The 15,177-nt window shown below is 43.0% G+C and overlaps 1 protein-coding gene across 2 annotated transcripts in view; it reads left to right on the top strand.

Moving 5' to 3' along the window:
- Positions 1–15,177, top strand: part of LOC105871725 (RNA binding motif protein X-linked 2) — a 63,997-nt gene that overhangs the window by 10,078 nt on the left and 38,742 nt on the right. The window contains exon 6 of one of the 2 annotated variants that reach the window (XM_012765186.3): positions 1–279. In XM_012765186.3, the coding sequence (XP_012620640.2) occupies positions 1–279 (279 nt within the window). The other variant, XM_075999382.1, reaches the window with a different exon arrangement.

Raw genomic sequence — 15,177 nt, forward strand, 5'->3', positions numbered from 1 at the left:
AAAAAAAGGAAAAAAAGAAAAGAAAGAAAGAAAAGGAGAAGACTGACTGGGCAGTACAGGCAGAGCAGCCGTCCTCCTCTTCATCACCCAGAAGCAAGGCAATAAAGGAGAAGGATGAACCTGGCCCTAAGAAGCACAGCAGCAAGAACTCCGAGAGAGTTCAGAAGCCAGAGTCCAAGGAGGGCCGGAAGCGCTACTCAGCCTCCCCTGAGGCCAGGACCACCTGGCGTGGTGGAGCAGAGGACCTGGAGAGGGAGCCGAAGAAGGAGAAACCCAAACGTGAGCACAAGTCCTCAAGTAGGAGGGAGGCAAGAGAAGAAAAGAACAGGGACAGGGACAGAGGGCGAAGCTCAGATACACATTCTGGCAGGAACAACGGGCGTTCTGAAGGGCGTAGTCATAGAAGTAGAAGTAGGAGCCATGACAAATCCCACAGGCATAAAAGGGCCCGGCGCTCCCGGGAGCGGGACTCCTCGAATCCCAGGGACCGCAGGCATCACTGAAGCCTGTTCAGCTGCTCACTAGATTTGGAAATGAACTGTGTTTTTAAAATGCAGTCAAATTCAGTTATATTGTTACTATTTTTGTGTATAAAACCGCTGAATTCTTTTAATCCCTTGAATGTTAGAGTCATTGAAAGAGCTGTAGTTTCAATAGCCACATATCCACAATTCACTGTCCCTGAGAATATACTTGGTACTTACCAGAATATGTTTCCCGAATTTGGTTCGTGTAGACCCTTGGACCCACAGACCCCAATTTAAGATGAAATTGCCAGGAAAGGGAAAATACCAGACAACTCTAGAAGTCTAGTCTTCATGCTATTAATAGATGTTGAAGAACCAGCATCGTAGGACCTTTCCAGTTGGCAGGTAGAACTATGCAGTGAGAAGTGTGGTATGCTAGGTTTAGACAGCTCAGTGTGAATGTGAAAGGATTCTTAAAATCAGCCAGCTCCTTCCCTAACCCCTGTGTTAAAATTTTTTTAAATGTCTTTTTCACTTTTTAAAATCATTTTTAGTTGATATGTCTCCTTTCACATTTTTCTTTGCAATTTATTTATTTCTTTGTATTGAGGTAAAATTAACCATTTTAAAGGGAACGGTTCACTGGCATTGGGTACATTCACAGTGCTGTGTAACCATCACCTCTATCTAGTTCCAAAACCTTTTCCTCATCCCAAATGAAACCCTGTACTCATTAAGCAATAAGTTAAGTCTCTATCTGGCCCCACTCCCTACCCTGCCCTCCCGGTCCCCTGTCCCTGGCAACCACCAATCTGCTTTATGTTTGTGGATTTGCCTATTCTGGGAATTTCAAAGAAGTGGAATCATACAGTCATGGCCTTTTGTGTCTGGCTTCTTTAACTTAGTATAATTTTTTTAAATTTCAAAGTATTATGGGGGTACAAATGTTTTTGGTTACATGGATCACTTTTGTAATGCTTGAGTCATGATTGTAAGTTTGCATGTCACCCAGATAGTGTTCACTGTATCTGTTAGGTAGGTTTTCAGCTATCCCCTCCTTCTCCCTCCCCTCTTTGATTTCCATTGAGTTATACTTTCCTCTACACACATGTTTGCTCATCAGTTAGTTCCAATTTAATAGTGAGTACATGTGGTATTTGTTTTTCCATTCTTTAGATACTTTACTTAGGATCATAGTTTCCAGTTCCATCCATATTGTTGCAAAAGGCATTAAGTCATCCTTCATGGCTGAGTAGTATTCCATGGTATACATATACCACATTTTGTTAATCCACTCATGAATTGATGGGCATCTGGGTTGATAACACATCTTTGCAATTGAGAATTGTGCTGCAGTAACATTTGGGTGCAGGTATCTTTTTGATAAAATGACTTCCTTTGGGTAAATACCCAGTAGTGGTATTGCTGGATCAAGTGGTAAGTCTACTTTTAGTTCTTTGAGGAATCTCCGTACTGTTTTCCATAGAGGTTGTACTGACTTGCAGTCCCAACAACTGTGTATAAGCATTCCTTTGTCTCTGCATCCATGCCAGCATCTGTTGTTTTTGGACTTTTTAATAAAAGCCATTCTAACTGGGGTAAAGTGATATCTCATTGTGGTTTTAATTTGCATTTCCGTGAAGGTTAATGGCATTGGGCATTTTTCCATGTTTATTGGCCTTTTGCCTGTCTTTTGAAAAGCTTTCTGTTCATGTTTTTTGCCCACTTTTTAACGGAGTTGTTTGAGTATAATGTTTTTGAGGTCCATTTACAGTGTAATATGTTTCAGTACTTCATTCCTCTTTATGGCTATATAGTATCCCATTCTATGGCTATATCATTTTGTTTATCCACTCCTTGGTAGGTGGATATTTTGTTTGTTTCCACCTTTTGGCTAGTCAGCTTCCTTTTTGTGTTCCAGACATACCAGGCTACCTTCTAGGTTTAGTCCACTGTTCAAGTAGCTGCTCCTTCTGGGATGAGAGACTTTGTTAGCTCCATTAGAAATCTCTGTGGTCTGCTGGGTAATTCCTTCTCATTTTGAGCTTAGGTTTCTTTTATCTGCCAGTCTGTTATGAGTTTGGCAGGAACTAGCTCAAAGGACCTTTAATACCCCTTGGTAAATTATTAAACTTGAATTTCTGACCAAGCAGAATGGAAGAACAGAGCTTCAATAGTGAGTACACTAAGTTAGATTTGTCTCTATGTTAGTCTGAGTCCTAGATGAGATGTGCAGGAGATTTTGAGGGAAGATGGGGAAGTGGAGGAGTCTGGGAAAGCTATCAGACTATAATGTAGGTGTAAGCTTTGGAGAAAAAAGGGAAAGAAGGAAGGGTGGGTAGGAAGCCTTCTGGTACAGTTCTAAGAATCTTCAAGACCAAGGTGAGTTGAGCTAGAGTCACCCATCAGAGGAGTCCTGCTAGGTCTCCTTGGTAAGCAGGAGTTCATGCTGTCGGCTTCCATCTCAGCCTTTGTGGCTGCTCTGATCATGTGCCCATCGTGTCAGTTCTGGTATCCAGTGACAAAGGCCCATGCACTTGGCTGGGTCATTTTGTCTGGTTTTTATGTATATGGCAAGGAACTAGATTACACAGTTGTGGGGGCTTGGTTAGGCAGCCTGAAATTCACGGGACGAGAGTGGACACAGGCAGAAATTTCTTCAAGGAAACCTCAGTTTTGCTCTTAAAGCTTTCAGCTGATTGGATTTGGCCCACCCACATTTTCAAGGGTAGTCATTGCTTAATTGATCATAGATTTTTTTTTATTTCAGCATATTATGGGGGTACAAATGTTAAGGTTACGTATATTGCCCATGCCCCCCCGCCCTCGAGTCAGAGCTTCAAGCGTGACCATCCCCCACAAGTTGCATATCTCATTCATTATGTTTGTATATACCCATCCTCTCTTCTCCCCTTCTACCCGCCTGACACCCGATAAATGTTATTCCTGTGTATCCACTTAGGTGTTGATCTGTTAATACCAATTTGCTGATGAGTACATGTGGTGCTTGTTTTTCCATTCTTGAGATACTTCACTTAGTAGAATGGGTTCCTGCTCTATCCAGGAAAATACAAGAGGTGCTATATCACCATTGATTCTTATAGCTGAATAGTACTCCATAGTATACATATACTACATTTTATTAATCCACTCATGTATTGATGTGCACCTGGGTTGTTTGCACAACTTTGCGATTGTGAACTGTGCTGCTGTAAACATTCGGATGCAGGTGTCCCTTTTGTAGAGTGTCATTTGATGTTTTGGATAGATGTCCAGTAGTAGAATTGCTGTATCAAATGGTAGATCTACTTGTATCCCTTTAAGGTATCTCCATATTGCTTTCCACAGAGGCTGAACCAGTTTGCAGTCCCATGATCATAGATGTTAACCACATTTACAAAGTATAGTAGTCCCTCCTTATTGATAGGGGATATGTTCTAAGACCCACAAAGGATGCTTGAAACCATGGATGGTACGGAACCTTACATATAGCTTTTTCCTGTACATACATATCTGTGATAGTTTATGAATTAGGCACAGTAAGATTAACAACAATAATAGTAAAATAGAACAGTTATTACAATCTTGTAGTAAAAGTTACACAAATGTGGTCTCTGTCTCAAAATCTTACTGTATGTTACAGTTTCCGACAGCTGTTGAATGCTGCATTTCAGTTACCTGCATTCAACAGGTAACTGAAACCATGGAAAGAAAGCAAGGATAAGAGGGGACTACTATACTTTCACAGCAACACCTAAACTAGTGTCTGATTGGACAACTGGGTACTGTAGTCTAAGGCAAATTGATACAACATTTACTGTCACAATTTACTATCTTGTCTGCGGTGGGAGAGCAATTTCAGAGATTTCTATTTGGTTTCCCTCACTATGACAGCTCTTACCTCAGTAGGCCGAGGGGCCATGCAAGGGTTACTGCCAACTACAAAGTCAACTCCAGTTACAACTCTTGGGGGCTAGGAAATGGCCACTGGGAGGGTGAGCGGACCCACTGTGAACCCTGTTTCAGCCAGCACTTCAGTTATTACTAGGCTTCCATAAGCTCCCAGTCTAACTGGGGCCATGATGATGTGTCGGTTCTCCAAGTGCCAATCAACGTAGATCTGGAGTCCAGTATTCCTCTGAATGTCTGGGTATTCTTTCCACAGCGTATATACACCCAAGTAAGTGGCTGTAGGTCCCTTCGAGGAAGTACTGGGTGAATCATCACATACTTGCCATTGTCCTTCCTGGGGACCCAGGCACTCTCCGGATCTGAAAACGGGCTGAAGTCTGGGAGCTGAGCAAGGCAGTAGGACTTTGTGTTGGAGGAACCTGCCTCTGCCTCCTGTTCATCCACTCTTTCTCAGCTTGTAGATACTGAGCAATACCCATGTTTACTGACTATATTGCTCCTAAGGACACCATATTCATTTAGCCGTCTCCATAACTCCCTGAAGGTAAAGCCCCCTTGACTGTCCTTTAGACCTTGTGGTTCATTGTGGTATATGCAGCCTCCTGCCTTCTGGAGGTTATGCATCTCTACCTGGTCTCTGTAACTCTGGGGGTCCCACCATAGCCCTGGGTGTTGATGAGCCGAGATCTGTGATGGTCTCTCTTAACTGTCAGTCCTGGCCTGCAGAGGAGGTCACCTCTAATCTTAGTGATACTGGTGCCCCTCTCACCATTGCCTTCCTGATGTCCTTGGTGCATGGGGTGTCCTCTGGCCCTGTCGTGGAATGATGTCTTCTGGTGGGGTTTTTGACCTCCTGTGATCCGTCTACTCCAGCATACCTACTTCCCTTCATTCCTTCCTCTGCCATTTGCCAGGGCAGCTCAGGCCTTTCTACTTTGCCCAGCGTTGGCCATTACTCTCACCAGGCCTCTGAGATCTGCCATAGTAGACACTTCTCACTGTCTGTGACCCTTGCCAGAGGAGTAAATATAAATCCTGTATCCTGAGTAAGTGCTTCCAAGTCTCTGAATTCTTGCTTTTCCTGCACTCTTGCTGTGCACTCTCAAAATCTAAACCCAGTGCTGGCTTTGTTCCTGCCAGTAAGTGCCCCCTAACTTTCGAAGCTCTTTGATGTGTACTCCCTTCTCCTTTATTAGGCCCAGTACTTCCTCAGCCAGGTCATGCTGGGATTAAATGCTAGTTACCAGTTTAATAAGGAAGAGAGGGAGGGCTGGGGACAGCTCCTCTGAAGGGGCCCACTGGTTGCCCAGTGTGGAGCACAGCCTATGCGGCATCTTCTGGCACAGGGGAGGTGCTGGCTTCTACTAGGGCAGTGTGGGCCCCTCTGCAAACTAAGAATATTTGCAGAGCCCGCACCCCCAGGGCTGTCCGGCCAGATGTTCCCATCCCTCATTTCAGAGTCTTTCCAACTACATGAAGTCGCCTGGCCCTGACTTCAGCAAACAGACCTGCTGCGTAATCAATATCGATTGTTTAATCTCCCTGGAGTTCTGCAACTCGATCATGTGTTCTCTTTGGCTCACCTGTGTCTGCTCCTCCACTGCACGAGGTGAAGTTCTCCTGGTAACCTCCATGGAAGCCCTCTGGCTCTCTTACAATCTTTAGCCGTTTTTAACTGAGAATTCACCCATGTTAAATGAGAAGTCACCCATTTCTCATTACCCTGCTGTAGGGCATCAAGACAACTTAACACTCTTAAGTTATGCAGCTGTCTCCACTATCTTTGCAGGACTTATTCTGCCAAGAGTTTTTAAAGGTCTGAGTAAGCACACCTGCAAGGCCATTCGCCCAGTTTTCCCAGGTTATCTCCACAGAAATCCTTGCAGCTCATCATGCCTGTTTGTTTGGACCACTGCTTGTGCTAGTTTGGGTTCTCTGAGAGGCAGATGCCAAGATGGGATTAGACATATGAGAAATTTATTAGGGAAAACACCCATAGAGAAAATGAGGAGGGAGCCAGAGGATTCCGGGAGAGCCCAGATGCGCGTCTAACCCCTGTGGAGGAGGGAGGGAGAGAGGGAAGAGTCTTAGGCTGTGGGGTGCAGTTCTCAAATTTATTTTTATTTTACTTTATTGTAAATTGATAAATTACAATTGTATTATTTGTGTGTACAAAATGATGCTATGATTTATGAATAAAATGTGGAACGGTTAGATGAAGCTAAATAACACATCCATCACGAATTGTGCAGTTCTAAGAACGTTTCAGCAGAACAAATGTGTCTGTTGGGAATGGCAGTTCATCATGGGCCCTGAGCACCCCTGCACATTTGTGGTGAGTGTCTTAAACTGCAAGACTTATCCATCTCCTAATACTGAGCCATTGCTGCAGATAGTCACAAAGGCAACCAAGTAGTGCAAGGTGGCCACAGTGTGACTACTGTTTAACTGCTCACTTCCCAGGGGAGGGGCATTATTTTGTTTTCTCATTGCCCAGGAAGTCCTGAACCCTTGGCCCAAGGTTCCTCAGCTGCGATGCAAACCCCTGCATGCGTAGCATCCACCTGAGCCATTGCACTGCCTGTGGGACATGGGGGAAGCGGGGCTGGAGAGCGAAACTGCACTGATGCTCATGCTGTTTGCTGTGTTGTAATGAACTGTCTTGTTCTAACCCATGAAGTCTCACTGTCTAGGTGCCACACCTATGAAGCTTTGGCAGGTTTACTCCTTGCCATCCTCTCTGAGGTTGGTGCTCTGCCTTGACAGCATCCCTGACCCAAAGTCACCTTTTAGGTGAGTCCTGTGTCACATAGAAATGGCCTGCTTTAGTGTCTGCCACACCAAGAAGCGCACGTGGGGAGTTTGGGTGTGTTGAAAATGCAGTGATGGGTGGTGGGTTTCAGCCATGTTGTATTTCAGTCACAACAGTATTGTATTCCTGGGCTCAACAGCTGTGGCCATCATTCAGTTATGCTCTCTGCAGTCCGAGACCTGAGAAATGCATATATACCCTGCACTGGGCCAAGCCTGAAATAACCCACTAGCCATTGGTTTTTGTTAAGCTTTGGGAACAGTGAATGTTTACTTTTTGCTTTCATGGGTTCACTTCACAGAAGACAGTTGGAATTCATTGGTGGACAAATTCCCAGTGACCTCAAACCTAAACAGGCACATTGAATAAAATGCTCACAAATGATGCTTTTTAGTTCTTGGTGTGTCAATATTCTTTGGATGTGGTCTACACCTGAGTGCATCTCTCTGTTTTTTTGCTCCCACTAATCTAGTGGGACATGTACCCAGTAAGTTCCTGTCTTGGGCAGTTTATGGACTCAGTGAATCCTAAATTGGAAATAATCCTTGTCTGGTATAGGCCATTCTTTCTGTAAACATATTTTGAAGCTCTTTGAAAGGAATAACCTGGTCATTGCCTAAATGGTATTCTAGTGAAGTGTAAAGTGCTCTGCATTGTGCTGTTATGGCCTAAGAATAAAGCCAAAGCTTTCCTGGTGTTTTTTATTTTATCTGAAAATGTAAATTTAGAAGACATAATTTTGGGTTTATTATTTTCACTATGAAGGATTTAACCTAGACTTCTTCCTTTACAAAATAAGTGGCCCCTGATTTCTGCAGGTGTTATTGGGAACTGCATCATAAAATGGATTATAAGGACAGGCCTTATTTTTCAGCAGGAAATAATTGACAATTACATTTGTGATAAGCATTTGATATTCCATAAATTAAGGATGACCAATAGTATGTCACCGAAGATAACTGGTCCCTAGATGTATCATTAAAAATACTGAAATTATGTGCCAGGTCTTATAAAGGGGCAAAACCATATGCTACCTGAATTATATTATTCTAAAATATACACTTGTCACAGAGATGTATAGCTGTTGTTATTGTATATTTATATTGTGTATTTAAAGTGAAACCAATATGCTCTCTAAAATGAAAATCAGTCAAAATTTGGTTACTTTTTGCCAACTTAGAATTTGGAATACTTTGGGGGTTATTGAAGATGATCTAGCCTTTTTAAGCTGTTTGAAGAAGTCTGAATGAATGCTTGCTTTTTTTCTCATGCCTCATGAGAAGCTGAGGCGTTTGATGTCATTCCATTCACGTTAGGTTGGGATTAGGATCTGTTTAAGAAATGTTGGTGATGATTATGATAATGTTTCTTCAAGAGGAAGGGATTTATTAACAAGGAGCTATCAAAATAGCAAAAGGACTTTCATGATTATTTAGATCCCGAAGTTTGTTGAATTTTTATTAGTACACCATATGACTGTTAAATGGTAAAGTATACTGTGTGATTGTTATTGGAGTGTATGTCTTACTCTGTGTGCTGTTTTCACTTATAGGTGCATTTATATGTGTTTATATATTGTCACTATATTATCATTTTCAGTGCCTACACAGCATTCTTTCCTGCTAATACACCGCACCAGTCTCCCACTTGGATTGTTTTAGTTTTTATTATAATTAATAGTACCACTATGAACATTTTTATACTGAGGGCCTTTAAATTTTTTTCCTTTCCTTTAAGGTTCTTTTGGATGACACTCGTCAAAGTGGAGTTATCAGGTCCAAAAGAACAGACAGAATCAAATCTTGTCGTATTGTCAGATTGCTTTTCAGAAATATCAAATTTGCAGCACCATGATCACTGTAGAATTCAAGTGTAATTCTTTTCGTACATTCAGGACAACCCTGGATTTCACCATTTTACTACTTTTTTCCTTCTCAGGAAGGAGTGTTGTGATACCTTCAGGTTATTCTAATTTGCATCTTCTATCATTGCAAGTGAGGCTGTTTGTATATTTTTCCTTGTAGTGCTTTTGTCTTTTTAAAAATATTTAAATGGTTCCATCTCCAAGGACAGTAGATACTAAGTCATACATTTTTAATATATGTTGGCCAGCAGGCTTTGAACAGCTATGAAAGTACCTTTCCTACCATTCTGGTCCTCAACTTTTCATATTTTTGACAAAAAGCATTTTGAAAATGAGGCCGGGCTGTTTACTTGAAGCTACAATTGCAAGAATAGAAACAGATCAAAGTAGTGCCACCAGGAAATAGTGGATTCCATATAAGCACACACTGATATTCTCTATCTCTCTGCCTGTCCCTATTTTCTGCCTTTCTGAGGGAGGATACACAATTAGACTTCTTTGTAAAGTCAGATGTTAATATACTTGCTGTCCCATAGACCTGAAGTCCCTAAACCCTGGGTTGTGGACCTGTACCGGTCCATGGCCTGTTAGAAAGTGGACCACGCAGCAGGGGGTGAGTAGTGGGTGAGTGAGTGAAACTTCATCTGTATTTACAGCTGTTCTCCATCACTCACATCACCGCATAAGCTCCACCTCCTGTCAGATCAGCCGTGGCATTAGATGCTCACAGGAGCTTGAACCCTACTGTAAACTGCACATGTGAAGGATCTAGGTTGAATGCTCCTTTTGAGAATCTAATTCCTGATGGTCTGAGGTAGAGCTGAGGCGGCAATGCTGTAGCCACTCTAGGGAGTGGCTACAAATACAAATTATCTCTAGCAGAGAGGTTTGACTGCATAATAAATGTAATGTGCTTGAATCATCCCCAAGCCATCCCCCCTATCCCCAGTCCATGGAAAAATTGTCTTCCATGAAACTGATCCCTGGCACCAAAAAGGTTGGGGACCGCTGCCATAGACTATCTTGGATACTTCATCCATTAGTAATAGAGATTGCTTCTAGAAAAGACAAACAGGTAGCAGCTGGAGGAGGGGAGGGAAAGGAGGAGGGAGAGGCTTGCTTTTCACTGTATCTTTTTTACTTTTGAATTATGTACTGAATGTATATTACCTATTAATAAAAATGAATTAAAGCCCTATGTAAGATCAGTGGTTGTCATTATTGTGGACCTTTAACAAATGGGTTTAAAGCTTATGTTACTACATGTGATGAACTTCAGTATGTAAGGGCAGGCAAGAATGAATAAGCAGATGGAAGCATCCAAGTCTGGGTGTAGGTGATATTTGGGGAGTAGAACTGCTTGCCATTCTATTTTCTAACTTTCAGTTAACCTGACATTTATGGACTAGGTACACCATAAGTGAAATTTGCTTGCCTAAAAATATTTCTCTGTGGGGTTCTGGATAAGGCTGGACCTTCCTCTGACATTGCTTCTTGAAGGCTAGGGTATGAGAACAACTAGTTGAGTGAGCATTTTCTTGTATACTGAGTGGATAGACGGAGGCCAGAGTGGTGGTTTCCATACCAGAGTGGTGTTTCTGTGTATGAAGCTGTTTGTAGCCAAGCACCGTGTTTGAGGTCAGCTGATGCGTGCAGGTTCTGATTTGCTCTTTGTGATTACTTGGCTTTGGTGTTCTAGATGGGGCCTGTCCTTTCTCCATCAGGTGAGTTTTGGCAATTGCAGGGGAACGGGTATGACTGAAAAGCATGAGCTGCCCAATGGCCACATCAGTAGTTCATGTGTCTTAGAGAGGTCAAGAGGACACCTGGAGGCTTCACAGCCCCTCTGAGGAGTCAAATCTCTGAACTGCCTGCCCTAGATGTTCAGGGATAGACTTTGGAAACGAACTTACAGGGAAGCCCTCAATCTCCCCTGAATTGGCTTGTGCCCATGAGGCCATGTACTACCTAGACCTGCACTGTTCAGTAAGGGAGCCACTAGCCACATGTAGCTATTTAAATTGAAATAAAATGAAGAACCCAGGTCCTCCATCACACTAGTGACTCAATAAGCGCATGTGGCTTGTGACTCCTGTAGTGGACTGTGCATATATAGCCAATCCCATTTCCCAGAATATTCTCTTGGAAAGTGCTGAACTGGACTGTTCAGGCATAGCAGGATGTATATAGCTGTTTGATCCACGGTGAAAGCCTCTTTGGAGCTTTCCTTGCCCACCTAAACTCTACCGGTCCTTTGAGGGTCGGTTCAATTCTAGTTCTGGGAAATTTTTCCTGACTGTTCCAGCTTACAGCAATGACTCCCTTCTTGGAACCCCCTAGAGCACCTGAAATACTTGATGACATACTGTCTCATTGGTGTCACACTTTTGCTTGTCAGTCTTATCTTCCCATCAAGACTGTAGGGCCCTCGGGAGCAGAGCTTAAATACCACAGTGCCTGGGCGTTGAATCTGTATATGACCCACAGCCAGAATGGATTGTAAAAGCATGTATCAACCCTTCTTTTCTCCTGCTGTGTTTTGTATTTTTCTCTTCAGTATTTATAAGGATCAGCATGTAGGATAGCATGTCATACTTAAAAATCCATTTATTTTTGGAGGAAGGTCAGCATGCTTATTTATGTCAGGTATAGGCACTTCAACTTCTGTCCTGGTTAGAAAGTCAGGGTGGGGAAGATTTGGGAAGATTGGTGTTCGATTTTGAAAACACCTTTGACAGAGCTGATGATACCTTCTTCATCATTTTAAAGCCCTGTTTGGAAGTACTGGGCTTAGCATCTGTGAACAAACCAAAAGAGATACAGACGTTTACTGGACTTTCCAATTGAAGCTGTCATGTTAGGGGATTGATAATTTAAGGCTCAGAAAGAAGCATTTCTAGAATAACTTATGGCCTTTAAGGTGCTTTCCTAAAGAGTATTTGCTTCTTTCCACAATCCTGTGAAAGAAGAAGAGAGGACAGTGAGGCCAGATACCTTGCCTAAGGTCACATGGGTAGAAAGTGGCCTGAGTTGGCACTGGGGCCAGCTCTGCACTCTGTGTGCCCTGATGCTTTTCCAGCCAGCTCTGCAGAGCCTGCCTCCCTCATCCTAGCGCATGTCTGTCTGAAAAGCCTAATGAGCTAATTCCATATGAAAAGGTAAATTTCAGCTCAAGTGTGGGCATCCATTTCAGCATGTCCAGGTGAAAGCAGTAGTGCGTTTCAAAAGGCCATCATTTTTCATCCACTTTGGGTAAATTTTCAGTTGACCTGAAGTGATCTGTTTGTTGTGTGAGCTATAAAGGACTTGTGTGGTCTCCATTTGGACCCATTTTTCTGCACCACTTGTTTTGTGCATAGGGCTCTTAAAAGCACATCCTAGTACATGGTAACAAAATGGTTATTGTATCTGTAAGGGCAGAAATGAACTTTATGTTGCTGATGCATCATGACAGGATGTGATATCACATGAAAAGACACAGGGTACAGGATCATAAAGCACATCTTTTCTTATTTCCTGTAAAAGATTATGTTCTCTTATACTTCTTGTGGTTACCTAGTTTTTATCTTCTCCAGCAGTATAACCTTGTGAACCTCAAAAATCTAGGGTTTAAGCTAAGGTAGTAGATAGAGAATTTACCCTTGAACAAAAAGGGAAAAGCTTATCTTTTCCAATTAGTAATGCAATATTGGAATGTGCTTTTTCCTGTCATGAGCTGTCCAGTTAGCACGAGTTTGGCCATTTGTGCATTTCTTCCTCCAAAAGCTGTTATCAGAGCAAAAATAATTATCTGAATTGATAACCTGCCCTGGGAGTTCCTGCATTGTGCAGATGGTAGGGTTTGGGAGGAGGTATCCCTGTCCTACTAAAGGTACAGAAGAATGTGATTTTCCTACTTGGTGGGGCACATAGTTGGAAAACTAGATGGCGTCTTTTTTACTTGCTACTGAACGCTGCAGGCTGTCCTTGATCATTGCTCAATTCTGGGAGGTAGTGGCAAGAATATGTAGCCCCTGGCTGGTGGCTAGAAGGTGTGTGTGATGAAAGCCGCAAGCCTTGTGAGGCTTGAGCCCTGGTGCTGCCATTTTCTGGCTGTGCAACCTCAGGCTTCTGTAAAATAGGACATGAAAACTTGCTGAGGACTCATGGTATGGTAAGCTATAACATTTCACTTCTGTGACTCTGGTTCCTTGTCAATAAAATGGAGATAATGCTTCGCAGTATAGATGTGAGAAAAGCACTTAGGAGAATGCCTGGCACATCGCTGGAACCTAATGTTACTTCTAGTACCCCTCACCCATCTGCTGTGAGGTTTAAGTCAGAGAACTGCATAATAACCTGCAAATCGCAATCTGTATACATAGCAGGTGATATTCTTTCAACCCCAAACTGGTGGTGGGTGGAGGTGCTGTAAGGCAGGGAGGGTGAATAAAAAACGGTCTATATTTAAAATGACATAACTGAGAGTTGTATTATAAAATGATAGATATTTTGTACCTGCAGCAGCAGCATCTGAAGTATGTGGATTAAGGATACTTTCACATTGATATAGTGTGCTGAACTGTGAAGACAAAAGCGAAATACTATGTTAGGCCTCTGCCCTTTGTTGGAAAGTGAATACTAGAAACAACTAGAGACCTTCAAGGGATGGAGCACAGCCACTGTGGCATCCTACACAGCAATCTCTGTGCTCTGCAGTCTCAAAGAATTATTCTCTGAGGCTTTGGCTGTTCCTACGCTTGATTTCTCACAATTCTCAGTGTTCATGACACTCAGCACGGGCCCCAGTCTTGGATGCAGACCTCGGTTGCCCCTATAGGATCATTTCAGGGGCTCAGGTGTCCCACGTCACGGAAACATGCCAGCCATGCCTGCCCCTCCCTCCTGGGGCTTGGAAAAATTAAGAAAATATTATGGGGTCCTTCTCTGAGGGAAGATAATGATAGTAGAGGTCTGACAGGGAGAGGGAGAGGGAGGAATTTGTATTTTACCACTCCAATCTGCTTTTAAGAAATTCTCAGCAATCATGGGTTCTTGAGCAAGAAAGTGGCAGGTGAGGCTGCAGGAGTATGAATGTATTGGAAAGGGGAGATAATGGCTAAGGCATTGGCTTTCTTCTGTGGACTTTTATCACCTCTGGGGATGTAGAGGCAGAATGGTCTCAGAAGGGCACAGAATAGGCTGAGGCAGGTGGCTGGGCTACAGGGTAGCCAATCCATGGTGGTAGCAGTTCAAAAGGAAGTAGAAAATCAATGAAGCAAGGCCTAAATACGTGTGAGATGAGGGAAGTGTGTTTTGATTTTGTGGAGAGCAGAGCATTAACAATTTGACGCTTTTTATTTTTTTTTTTTTTTGAGACATAATCTCACTTTGTTGCCCAGGCTAGAGTGAGTGCCATGGTGTCAGCGTAGCTCACAGCAACCTCAAACTCCTGGGCTCAAGCAATCCTACTGCCTCAGTCTTCCAAGTAGGTGGGACTACAGGCATGCATCACCATGCCCGGTTAATTTTTTTCTATATATATATTATTTGGCCAATTAATTTCTTTCTATTTTTAGTAGAGACGGGGTCTCACTCTTGCTCAGGCTGGTTTTGAACTCCTGACCTTGAGCAATTCACCCACCTCGGCCTCCCAGAGTGTTAGGATTAGAGGCTTGAGCCACCCTCCACCCCCCGGCCTTGACTCTAAGTTTTCAAAGAGCATTTGAGGCAGATTATAGATTAAGACATTTCAAAGTAGGATACTTAAAGGGATAAACTTGGACAGGGGAAATCTAAAGCAGTGGTTCTCAACCCGGGCTGCACAGTAGAACCACCAGGAGAAATTTAAACAACACACATGCTTGGGCTTCACTCCAATTGAATAGGACTCCCTGAGGGTGGGACAAGTATTGGCATGAATTTAAATTCTCCAGGTGGCTCTAATGTGCAGCCAGGTTGAGAAGCCAGAGGGGCAGTAGCTACCAAATCCCTGACAGGAGTATATTAAGTCAGTGGTTCACAGTGTTGGCTGTACATTAAAAAAACAAAACAAAACATTACCTCGGGAACTTTTAAAGCCACTACTGCCGGGGCTGCAACCCAGACCAATGGAATCAGAATCCTGAGGGTGTGGGGGAGTT

Source organism: Microcebus murinus, chromosome X, assembly GCF_040939455.1.
Source record: "Microcebus murinus isolate Inina chromosome X, M.murinus_Inina_mat1.0, whole genome shotgun sequence".
NCBI lineage: Eukaryota > Metazoa > Chordata > Mammalia > Primates > Cheirogaleidae > Microcebus > Microcebus murinus.